This window comes from Hippopotamus amphibius, chromosome 3, assembly GCF_030028045.1.
Source record: "Hippopotamus amphibius kiboko isolate mHipAmp2 chromosome 3, mHipAmp2.hap2, whole genome shotgun sequence".
Lineage (NCBI taxonomy): Eukaryota > Metazoa > Chordata > Mammalia > Artiodactyla > Hippopotamidae > Hippopotamus > Hippopotamus amphibius.
Window position 1 is genome coordinate 151350946 of NC_080188.1, and position 12967 is coordinate 151363912.

The following is a 12967-nucleotide window of genomic DNA, read 5'->3' on the forward strand; positions in this document are numbered from 1 at the left end:
AAAAATAAAATGAAATGAAATAGATAACCAACAAGGACCTACTGTATAGCACAGGGAACTCTGCTAAATATTTTGTAATAACCTAGGTGGGAAAAGAATTTGAAAAAGAACAGATACATATATATGTGTGAGTCACTTTGCTGTACACCTGAAACTAACACAACATTGTTAATCAACTATACTCCAATATAAAATAAAAATAATAAAAAAAGAAAAAAAAAAACAAAAAACAAAAAACAAACAAACAAAAAAAAGGGATGAGATGGAGCTATATGTAATGAGATAGATAAACCTAGAGTCTGTCATACAGAGTGAAGTAAGTCAGAAAGAGAAAGACAAATATTGTATGCTAACTCACATATACAGAATCTAAAAATGGTACTGATGAACTCAGTGACAAGAACAAGGATGCAGATGTAGAGAATGGACTGGAGAACTCGAGGTTTGGGAGGGGGAGGGGGGTGAAGGGGAAGCTGAGACGAAGCAAGAGAGTAGCACAGACATATATATACTACCAACTGTAAAATAGATAGCCAGTGGGAAGTTGTTGTATAACAAAGGGAGTTCAACTCGAGGATGGAAGATGCCTTAGAGGACTGGGATGGGGAGGGTGGGGGGGACTCGAGGGAGGGTGGGGGGGACTCGAGGGAGGGTGGGGAGGGAGTCAAGGGAGGGAGGGAATATGGGGATATGTGTATAAAAACAGATGATTGAACTTGGTGTACCCTCCAAAAAATAATAAATAAATAAAATTAAAAAAAAAACAGTAGTCTGTTGTATTTCTTTACACAAACAATGAAATATCAGAAAGTGAATATTAAAATCCTTTTTAAAATAGCATCAAAAAATACATAGGACTAAACCTGCCAAAGGAGGTCAAAGACTTATATGCTAAGAAATATAAAACATTGATAGAGGAAATTGAAGATGATTCAAAGAAATGGAACTATATCCCATGCTTTTGGATTGGAAGAATTAATATAGCTAAAATGACCGTACTACACAAAGCAATCTACAGATTTAATGCAATCCCTAACAAATTACCATGACATTTTTCACAGAGCTAGAAAAAATAATCCTAACATTTATGTGGAAACATAAAAGACTCAGAATTTTCAAATCAAGAAAAGGACAAACCTGAAAAAAAGAACAAACCTGAAGGCATAACCCTCCTAGACTTCAGACAATGCTACAAAGCTACAATAATCAAAACAGCACGGTATTGGCACAAAAACAGACATACAGATCAACGGAACAGAATAGAGAGCCCAGAAATAAGCCGACACACCTACAGTCAATTGATCTATGACAAAGGAAGCAAGGATATACAACAAAGAAAGAACAATCTCTTCAGCAAGTGGTGCTGGGAAACCTGGATAGCCACAAGTAAATGAAGGTAGAATACTTCTTCACACCTTGCGTAAAAATAAACTCAAAATGGCTTAAAGATCTAAATATAAGACATGACACCATAAATCTCCTAGAAGAGGATATAGGCAAGATTCTCTGACATAAATCATACCAATGTTTTCTTAGGTCAGTCTCCCAAGGCAATAGAAAAAACAAACAAATAAAAATAAACAAATGTGATCAAATCAAACTTTAAAGCTTTTGCATAGCAAAGGAAACAAAACAATACAATAACCTACAGAATATGAGAAAATATTTGCAAATGGTTTGACCAACAAGGGCTAAATTTCCAAAACATATGAACAGCTTATACAACTGAATACCAAACAAAACCAATTTTTAAAAAATGGGTATAAGACCTAAATAGACATTTCTCCAAAAGGACATACAGGTGGCCAACCAGCACATGAAAAGATGGTGAACATCGCTAATTATTAGAGAAAGGAAAATCAAAAATACAATGAGGTATCACCTCACATAAGGATGGCCATCATTAAAAATCTACAAATAATAAATGCTGGAGAGGGTGTGGAGAAAAGGGAACCCTCCTACACTGATGGTGGGAATGTATATTGCTGCAGCCACTATGGAAAACAGTATGGAGATTCCTCAAAAAAATAGAGTTGCCATATGATCCAGCAATCCTGCTCCTGGATATATATCCAGAGAAAACCATAATTCGAAAAGATACAGGCACCCTAATGTTTACAGCAGCACTATTTACAATATCTAAGACATGGAAGCAACCTAAATGTCCATTGACAGATGAATGGAGATATATATATATATGTGTGTGTGTGTGTGTGTATATATACATATATATGTATACTTATGACTGAATAATATGTATATGAAATAATAGTGAAATAATGCCATTTGCAGCAACATGGATGGACCTAGAGATTATCACACTAAGTGAGGTAAGTCAGAAAGAGAAAGACAAATGGCATATATCACTCATATGTGGGATGTAAAATATAATACAAATGAACTTATTTACAAAACAGAAACAGACTCATAGACATAGAAACAAACTTATGGTTACCAAAGTGGAAAGGGGGTTGGGGAGGGATAAATTAGGAGTTTGAAATTAGCAGATAGGAACTACTATATATAAAATAGATAAACAACAAGGTCTTACTCTAAAGCACAGGAAACTATATTCAATATCCTATAATAAACAGTAACGGAAAAAATACAAAAAATAATATATATGTATAACTGAATCACTTTGCTATATGCTGGAAACTAACACTACATTGTAAGTGAATTATACTTCAATAAAAAAAGAAATGATGACTTAAAAAAAGACTGCAGTAGTTTGACACTTAAGATACCAGTATATTGCCTTAGAGAGGATTTATTTCTGCTTCTGCCATGTACCTGTGGATGATTTCACATTCATTTGTTGTGTAGAGTTAGCAAGGTCTGTCTGTTTCTGAAATAGTTGTTCCTTTGGTATCTATATGTCCCATATAAGACTAAACTAGTTATTGTCATCTATTTGCTTTCTGTCAGCCTAGGAGTTCAATGCCTTTTTTCCACAACACGTGATGTGCCCATTTTGAATTTTATTCATCTGAAAGACAAATTCTTATGGAAGTACTCATTGGCAGTTCAGCCACAGATAAGATAGCCAGAAGTTTACATATAATTCTCTGCTTGATAACTGGAAACTTTCTCTTCTACTCAAAAGGCATGTTTGATAGTATGTTATTACCTGAGTGACATTCTGCCTGCTCTGATTATTTTAAAAAATCACTTAAAATTTTTCAGACCCTAACTCTTATGTATGACATATTGTTGATCCACTTCCCAAATGATCTAGTTAAAACAATGTTTTATGACATTGAGATTAACTACGAGGATGTTGATAACTATGATTCTATGATGTTTCTAGATCATTAATAACGTGGATCAAATAATTTTCCAGGTCTGAGCCAAAGAAACACACATCAGGCAAGTAGATGAGATAAGAGGTTAATAATGAATCATGTGGTTCTATGCAGCCTATAAATAACATGCTAGTAGACTGATAGGTAATGATTATTATTACTTTGGTAACAAGTCCCAGCTCTTGTTTCAGTTCACTCTGAGTAGAGTAAGTAAAATTACTTTGTATTATTGTCTCCCAGGAATTTCCCCAGTCCCTGTAACAGGGAGAGTCAGTATTATTTGACTCTTTCTCCAACTAGGTGACAATTTTCAAGTCTCATCTTGTCTTTTCCTTTTTTCTTTTGTTAACAATACAAATCTAAATGAAATTTGATTTATAAAATAATTGCATTTTATAACACCTGAATAATGTGGATTTGGTGTTCTTTGGGTTGGAGGAAAATGAAAGAGATAATTAACTTTCTGTGTGAGGCTGGGCAGGAGAAAACAGATCTGAGTAGAATAACATAGTCAATAACTTTATTAACTGAAGGATGGCATGAGGGCTTTGAATGTCTGGTAAGAGAGAGGGCATCAAAAGCTTGAACAAAGTTTAACTATTACAAAGCTACAGTTTTGACCATGGCTACTTGTCTTTTTATTCTTCCTAAAAGTCAGGTAGAAAGAGTTGCCTCAGAGTGGCTTCAGGAAAGTTAAAGATGACCACACCACTTTTCTCTGAAAGATTTTCTTGAGGGAAAGAAGAAATTAATAAATTTATTTTTCCTCTCCTCTGAGCCTGAAGAATTTGAGGCTGTGGGACAAGGTAGGGGTTTATGGGGTAACTGTTGTGTCAGGAGCAGAAGCAATTCAACCTCATTGGGATTTGATTATTTGTTAATCCCTACATCAGGTCCTTTTCCAACAGAATGACTCCAAGACAAGCATACTTTACAATGTGCTTTACTTTACAGGAGACACTGAGTATTTCCACTTTTCCCTACATATACTTATAAGTTTAAAATTTTTGCATTACTGGGAACAATAAAATTTATAAAAAATTAAAATTTAGCAGATTAATTAATACAATATTTGCTCTATTGTTTTTATCATTGTTATACTGTTGAAATTGAGATGAACTCAGCTTGCTCAATAATTGTCTATTCATTTCACCAGATCTTTGGCACTTGCAGCTCTCTGTCTTCATCTATCTTTGCAGGGCTGACTCTGAGTGGTTAGGTCTGAAAAGAAAAAAGGTGTAGGGGATGAACAAAAAAGGAAATAAATATTAAAATAAATTAAGAATGGACCTTATACTCTATAATGTGTCACAAAGTTAGGAGTGTGGTTAACTTAACCCTCTCTACTTGAGGTCCACTAAAAAGATTTTTATTTAACAGAAGAAAAAGGAAAGATCATCTAAGACTGACTCCTGAGGCACTTCCTCCCCTTCAAGTGAAGAGCTAGCAAAGAATAGTATGAAGGAGTAGCTAATTAAATAAGGGAAGGGGGGAGGTTCATAATTGCAAAGATCAGGAAAGAGATATTTCCAAATGGAAGTAGTGTCAATTGCATGACTGCTGCTGAAAATATTGGACACTGTCCATTGGATTTGGACTTGGTGATCACTGCCGAACTTGATAAGTGCAGTATCAGTGGAGCGATGTGAACTGAAGGCCAACTCTGGTAAGCTGAAGAGAGAATGAGAGGCGAAGAAGTGAAGATGGTGAGCAAATATGCCCTAGAAATGGAGAGGCAGTTGAAGTAGGATATAAGTTGAGGCAGTTCTGTTTTGTTTTGTTTTGTTTTTAAACATGGGAGATAATACAGCAAGTTCACAGTATTAGTTTATGGCAATGGTCCAATAAAGAGAAATAAACTGATGATGTGGGAAGAAGAGCAGAAAATTAAAGGTGCAATGTTCTTGAGGGGGTGTGTAATCCAGCACATTAGTAGATTTTTTCCTTTATTTTTCTTAGGGAATGGAGAGAAAGTTGCTTAGCTCTGTTGTTGTTGTTGTTGTTGTTGTTAATTTTAGTGCACATCCATATAGTTTTAAAAATCAAAAAATTCTACAAGATAGCCAACATAAACAGTCATCATCTTCTTTATCTCTCTTCCATTTGTCCCTGCACAGAATCACTTCCAATTCCAGGGTATATATACCCATATCTCTAAATAGCAGGCAATATTATGACTTTTTGGTTGTTTTAGTTTGTGGTTTTAAATATTAGATATTGACTTCCTACCATTGAAGATAAGGATTAATCTTCTTCACCACCTTCTCTTTTCTCCCAGCACCTATACTCTTTCCATCTCTCTATTTTATCAATATTGTTACATCAAAATTTTGGTTAGATTGATATTTAACATTTAATTTATTATAACTATGGGCTGTCAAATTTAATAATGGTTATGTTTACTTTCCTGAAAAATACAACCATTTTTATTTCTCAATTTAAAAATGGTCTTCTTTTTTTCTTTGCTGAATTTTCAAGGACATCATAAATTCATCCTCCCAACTCTCTCCACAGATTGCTTCTAACCACTTCTGCTTGGATGTTGCCCTGTTAGAATCAAGGTTTGTTCAAATAAACTCTGAAAAATTTTAACCTGTCTCAGTTTCTCTTTTAACAGTTTTATTCTGAAAACTCATTTCTGCTAGTTCTAAAATATTTTCTTGAATTTATTTGTTTAGTAGCTTCTTCTACTTTGTTTTCCAACATTATTCAGATGTTGGACATACTGAACTGTTTCTCTAATTAACTTCTTTCTCATATTTTCCTTCTCTTTGAATATTTGCTCTACTTTCTGTAGATTTTTACAGCCACATCTTCCAAACTTTCTACTAAATTTCTTCTAAGAAATACCCTAGTAATCTCCCAGGCTGGGCGGTGTCTTAAATTAGAATTTTCAGAGTCTTTCTGTATTATACATTATTATATATAGTCCTATATTATTATTGTAGGATAATGAGAATATTTAACTGATAAGTATTGAAACTTACTATGAATTTTGTCAACAAGGTGTTTAGATTTAGACCAAAGGAAAGAAAAAAACCATTGCTTTGATCCTTTGGCCTTCACGGCAGGACATCGAGTTCCATAACTTGAACAGAAAGCAAAGTCAAAGAGAACACAAACCAACCATGCAAATATCAACAAGAATAAAGCAGGTCAATATTGTCACTAGACAAAGGTCAAGGTAAAAAAAAAAAAAAGAAAAAGAAAGAAAAGAAAATATGCACACAGATCTCTAAGCAAAATAAAAACATTATTTTGCATAGATAAAAGGTTGCATCCCAAAATGAAGATGTATACTGTCAACCATTAATCTAAAGGCACTTACCTTACATTTTCATTATTAAGTAACAAAAATAAATTAACTAAGCCAATGTTTCCCAAATTTCAATCATTTGTATAGCACCTTCAAAGTATACTTAAAGTTTTGTTTCAAATTACATACATTTTATTTATATAAAAATGGAACTTTATACTGCTGCTGGAGAGGGGAAATCAGGTTCATTGATATATAGAAGGGAAACACAAATAAATTCTAAATTGTAGCTAAATTCACCTGCGGATAAACTTTAGCCAAAGGCTTTCCCTCTCTTTTTACAAGAGATATTAGCAAGTGTGGGAGAAATGAAAAATAAACATCTGCGTGCTCACACACACACACACACACACACACACACACACACAATACTCTTTCTTACTAAATAGAAAGAAATGGAAGAGATTGAAAATGGGATAATGGCCAATGTTACTTAATGTTGCATTCCTGGGCCACACACAATCATACAGGTAGCAATGTTAGTTTATATCATACCCTTGCAGAAACTTTGAACTAGACTTAAGTTGGGAAGTTGTGGGGGGGAAAAGGAAATATAAAATAAACCAAAAGAAAACAGGAAGAAATTAATCACCAAAAAAGCATGTTCAAAATAATAGAAAAAAGGATTTGATATATGGAGCCATTATTTGATTTCTAGAAACTACAAGTTGTCATGGGAAATGTGAAGTCCACAGGTCCCCTTCCCTGACAAACTCCTTGTAATGGCTACCTTTTCTCTACTTTGAGAAATAGGCTCACCAGAAGTCACAGGAAATTAATAAGGTGAGAAAGATGGGTCCAAGAGGGCTAGAGCAACTAGTTGAAACTTTTTAAAAATTAATTTTATAAGTTCTATAAAGCAATGTGTGCAATATCCCCAGAGTTAAGAGGAACAGCAAACAACATAGAGCTGGCTCATTGATTGGGCTTAGCGACAGAGTGCCAACCCCATAAGAGGTAACCAAATACCCCTGGGATAAATTGTAAACAGGGTTCCAGTAGGCAGGGAGTTACACATATGACTCCTTATATAAAGAATAAATGTAAATTGGTCTTGTTCTTCCTGAAGTAGACAGAGACTTTGAATGGAAATGAAAATGAAAAATAAATGTAAAGTACTCCTCTCTTAGGAACACAGTACAACTATAACCACATTAGCAACCTTGAGTCCAGTCTGAAATTAAACCTAAGCAAGTCTCTTGAGAGTGGCAGTCAAAGTCAGCTGAAATTCTGAAAATGGGCATAATGCTATGCATGTTGAACAAAAGATTTAATTCATAATCTAAGTTTTATACCATTTAATATTTCTGTTGCAGAAAGCTAAGAAAGAATACTGAAGAAAAGAACAAGAGCTAAACAAAAGTGGGAAGAGAGGTTTGCTAAAGGCTTCTGGGAAAGTTCTCATTTTGGGGGGGATTGTTTCTGGAGAGAACCCTCTTCCTCTTTCACTGAAAGTTATTACATGCAGATTCAAGGTTCAGAATTGCTATAGGCATCTTGTCAAAATCTGAAGACCACACAAAGAAAAGGGCAAAATTAAGAGAAATAAAACTACAACAATGAGATTGTCTAGTTTGGGAACTGTTCTATCTGTGGATTTGTAACCAGGCAGGACCCTATGGGGCCTTCCTGGGATAGAACCACTACCCATGTCCTCCACTTGCCTCTTGTTTTAGAAAAGCTTTAGTCTCCTAGGCCTCCCTGAGTTACAAAAGGCTGGCCCAAGAATTAATGACTGAAATAATGTGAACATGTAGTAACAAAAAATAGCACTTGAACCAGAACTGGTAGCAAATTGAACAATAAATCAGGCATATAGCAGAATCTCTAGTTCTTCTCTGAAGCATATAGATAGCAGTGTCTGATGCACATTCTGGAGTTGTTTTCCAGATACTAAAACCACCACCAGATGGAAGAAGCTAACAGCATGATGGCCATGAGCATGTAGACCCCAGACATGCTGGAGCCTAAATATTGATGATGTTAATCTCCATGACATCACCCTGTTACCTCACCATCAATCAATCAGGGAATTGTGCATGAGCTGATCACACACCCTGTGACCTCCCTCCCTCACCTTGCCTTTAAAACCCCTTCCCTGAAACCCATCAGGCAGTTCAGGGGTTTTTGAGCATTAGCTGCCCATACTCCTTGCTTGGTGCCTGCAATAAATGCTGCACTTCCCTTCACCATAACATGGTGTCAGTAGATTGGCTTTACTGTGCATAGGCAAGCAGACTCAAGTTCGGTTTGGTAACAGTTTTACAGTTATATGAGTCCATCTGGGCTGGATATCCAAGCTGGCTTACTCACATGGCTGAGAATTGATGTTGGGTGTCAGCTAGGAGCTCAGCTAAGCTGTTGACAAGAATGCCTGCCTGTGGCCTCTCCAGCACAACTGTCTCAGGGTAGTCAAACTTTTACATGGTGACTGACAACACCAAGCAAATGTCTCAAGAGAACCAAGGGGAAGTAGCACAGCCTTTTCTGACCTACCTGAAACAGTCACTTTTCTCAGATTCTATTGGTTATCAATGAGTTACAACACCAGCCTAAATTAAAGGGGAAGATACTATTTAGACTCACCTGTGAAAAAGTCACACTGTAGAAAAGCAGATGGGATGGGATATATTGTTGTTGGAAAATGAATTTTGCTACACCCATCTATTTATTTTTTTAATTATTTTTAATCATTCTGCAGTGCCAGACTTCATTTCCTGAGAAATACTGATAATGATACAAAAAACAAATCCCACAATGTGCCTGCAAAATAGTTAAGACTGTAGGCTAGTTGGATGATCTTGAGCATTAACTTTCTCTTCTATAAATAGGGATAATAATAGGACCTACCTCATAGGGTTGTTCTGAGTATTAAAAGAATTAATACATATAAGTGCTAGAAAATTGTCTAGATCATAGTATTGATCTAGAATATTATCATCTAGATCATAATATTGATCTAGGTGATTGTTAAAAGTGATTAAAATCACTCATTTATGAGACATCTGTAGTTAACATTTTAAGTTAAAATGTATGGTGGAAACAGAAGATACACTCAAAATAAAAATGAAACTGAATTATCTAAAATAAAATGAGAAACATACATCAGGCAAATAATAACCAAGATAAAACTGGCATAGAAATCAATATTTAAAAGAATTTAAAATAACAAGTAACAGAAATAAAGAGATGTTACCCAGTGAAGAGAGACAATTCATAAAGAAATCACTGGAGCACTGTCTATAATAGCAAAAAAATTACCCTTCATTAAGAAACTGTATAAATAAAAAGTTTTATACTCATTCAATGAAATACTGTTACGTTAAAAAGATTATTAAGAAAATGAGATAAATAAAATGTGCTAAATTCATGTGATGTAATACTGTTAAGTAAAAAGATCACGTCTAGATGTTAAAAACACAATCCAGTTATAGAACAATAAAACTGTAAACTTTTAAAAACCTTTGTTTGCATACCAGTATGCAAACCAAAAATACAAAGATGAATATTATATCAAAATAATGATAGTTTCTGGTAAGATGGGGAAGAAAATGCCACTCCATTATTAGTAATTTATTTTATTTTACAAAGGGTATGAAGCAAATACATCAAAATGCTAGCATTTCCTAGGAAATGATAGTAATTTTTAGTAAGTTCTTGTTTCTGTAGTTTTCTGTCAAACCTATGACAACATTAACAATACCATCTTCACACTAAACTTTGGTGTGTTGTCTTTTTGTTTAGTGTTGTTTGTCTTTTAATAGTGGAAAGCATAAACATATGGGATGGACGGTTCATTGTTTTCTAAAACCATTCCACTATCTTTTATTCTGAATTTCTTTTTTCTGACCTTCTAACTTCTAAATAAGTCTTGGTTTGTTTGACAGAGGGAGGAGATACTGAGATACAAAGAGGTGGTTGGGGGAGGCGGTGGTTCTGGAATGTTTAGATGGTAGTTCAACTATTATGTTCTATCATTTAAATTTTCAAATTTTAAATATATACGTGTCATGTTCATAAGCCACAAAATAACATAAGCAGTGTTCCCAAGAGGTTTGACAGAGACTAACTCTAATAAGCTTGGCTCTGCAGGTCTTGGACTTTTGACTTCTGGATATCATCCAATAGTTCTTTTTCTCGATTAACTTGTCATCTGGTTCCAAGCAATTCAAGGAAGAGATGAGATAAAATTGTCTATCCGTTGATGCTTTCCTAGCATCTATAAAAACAATATGTCTTTAATTTGAAAACATATGTTATCAATGCAAAAGACTTAGAAAACCTAAATGCAAACAATTAAAATTCCGAAATTACCTATGATTATGGACAACTTCCACACTACATTTAAAAATAGCGTTCTTAGAGTACCTATTAAGAGAAAGAAAACTGTACAGACCTCAAAACAAGTTAAATGATCTGAGTAATTATCAATGTTAGCTTTTTATGGATAATTATAATTTCATTCTCTATACTTTGTTTTCTAAAATTTCTGCAGAGAAGATGTAATCTGGAAGAGATGAAAAAAGAGCAAATAGAACATGTAATGAGTGATTACATGGTAGATAAATGAATAAGTAAATTCTTCTAAGCTACGTCACCAAATACTGACTCATTATCTAATACCGCTCTGTTAGCCACAATAACACAGTAAAAACAAACCAAACCAAAACAAAAATACACTGGTTCAAAAACACCCCAAACCTCCTTTCCCATCATTCCTTTCCTACCAGTTTCCCAGGAATCCTAGGGCTCTACAGCGAGGCAGTTAAGCCCGCCCCTCACGCTTCACTGGCCATTGGCCACTGGTCCCGCCCCACCAGCTCGGTTTTGAGGTGGTTGATTGGATAAGAGTGAGGACCGTGGGCGGGAGCAGGGAGGCGCGGCCATAGCTCCCGGAAGTTCTAGCCAAGCCGCCGCGCTATGGATCGCGCGCTCCGACTCCTCGCGCGTTCGCGTTTTCTCTCGCGGGTTCCAGGTTCCGCCCCCGGCCCTGGCCCCAGCGTGGGTGGCGCCGCAGTCCTCCTGCTCCGGCCTCCGAACGCAGTTCGAATGGTGAGCTTGTGCCGCCCGAGCGCCCTGGTCGCCCCGCGGTGACCTTCAGGCCTGCTGCCTGCCAGCCCTAAGGTCCCGATACTGGGCTGCGTGTTGGAACTTTGCTGCCGGCTCGGGGCCCCTCCTTCGCCGGGAGAGCGCTCGGAAGGGGCGGCAGCTGTTGGCGAGAGTGTGGCCGGGCTTCCCGGACCCCTCTCCTGACGCTCCGCGGCGGCTGCCCTCGGGACGGTGCTGGGGCGGACGGTGTGAAGGGGCGGCCCCGGTGTAGCACTGTGTGGCCCCGGCGTGCGACGGTGTCCGGAGGGGACTGCTCTGGCCCTGCACTTGGTGGGCCCGGGTGGATCTTGCCTCTCCGAGCTAGCTTTTGGGGCCACAGCTGTGCAGGGAACTGCTCTTAGGCCTCCAGTCAGGGTTGAAAGTTCTTGTGAACCTAAGAGATTTTACTTCTTATGAAATTGGCCGTATAGGTTGTTAGGCTGGTTTTCCCCACTGAACTTTTGTAAAACCCTGAAATGTGAACAGGGGCAGAGTGTCCTAAAGTACGTTGCAGGAAAGTGCATGGACGCAGCTACAGCTGAATCAGCACTTTTTATTGAGAAATACCTCCAACGAACTTAAAGGTCCAATTTCAAGTTATGACCCCCTGACTTACATGAGGTCTTTTGCTCTTAAGAGTGATACCTTCGGTAATTTGGGCTTTAACAAGCATTAAATACGTATGCTCACGTGTATGATTAAGAAAAGTTTGAGAAATAAATGCTAGTTTGGGAAGACTTAACGATTCTTCACTGTTCACTGTGCTGTGTAATATGAGCTTTCATTTAGAGAGATATGATTTTAGACCCTAGTCTGCTGCTCATAGTTGGAATTTGGGGCAGGTTAATATTTGTCCTCAGTGTCTGCGGTAAAATGAAAATAGTTACAAATACTCAGCAAGATTGCCTCTTTGAAATACTTTGAGTTTGGGGTATGGTAACTACTTAGTAAATGAATGCTTCCATCTAAGGTATTTCAAAAGCCCAAGACATTTTCTGGACTATAAACTTTAAGATAATTTGATGACATCACTATACCTGAAACTACAAAATCAGAGGTGCTGTATTTTTCTGCAACTCCTTGCTCTAATAATTTTAATGCACTTTAGAGCCTTTAAAAAATTTATTTCTCACTTATTTAGTGTTTTGTAAAAGGGAATCGAAGACTGGAGAACTGACTATCCCACTGTCAATGTCAAAAAATTAGCACTGTCTTGCTTTTAGTGTTGTAATGTTAGCTAACATCAGATGAGGACAGA

At 36.5% G+C, this 12967-nt stretch overlaps 1 protein-coding gene across 1 annotated transcript in view; it reads left to right on the forward strand.

The window, feature by feature from the left end:
• The first annotated feature begins 11506 nt into the window (after window positions 1-11506).
• The window catches only part of FH (fumarate hydratase), a 35172-nt gene continuing 33711 nt past the window's right edge, over window positions 11507-12967 (forward strand). The window contains exon 1 of the mRNA XM_057728299.1: window positions 11507-11673. Coding sequence (XP_057584282.1) covers window positions 11542-11673 — 132 coding nt within the window. The 5' untranslated portion in view covers window positions 11507-11541. The remainder of the gene's footprint in view (window positions 11674-12967) is intronic.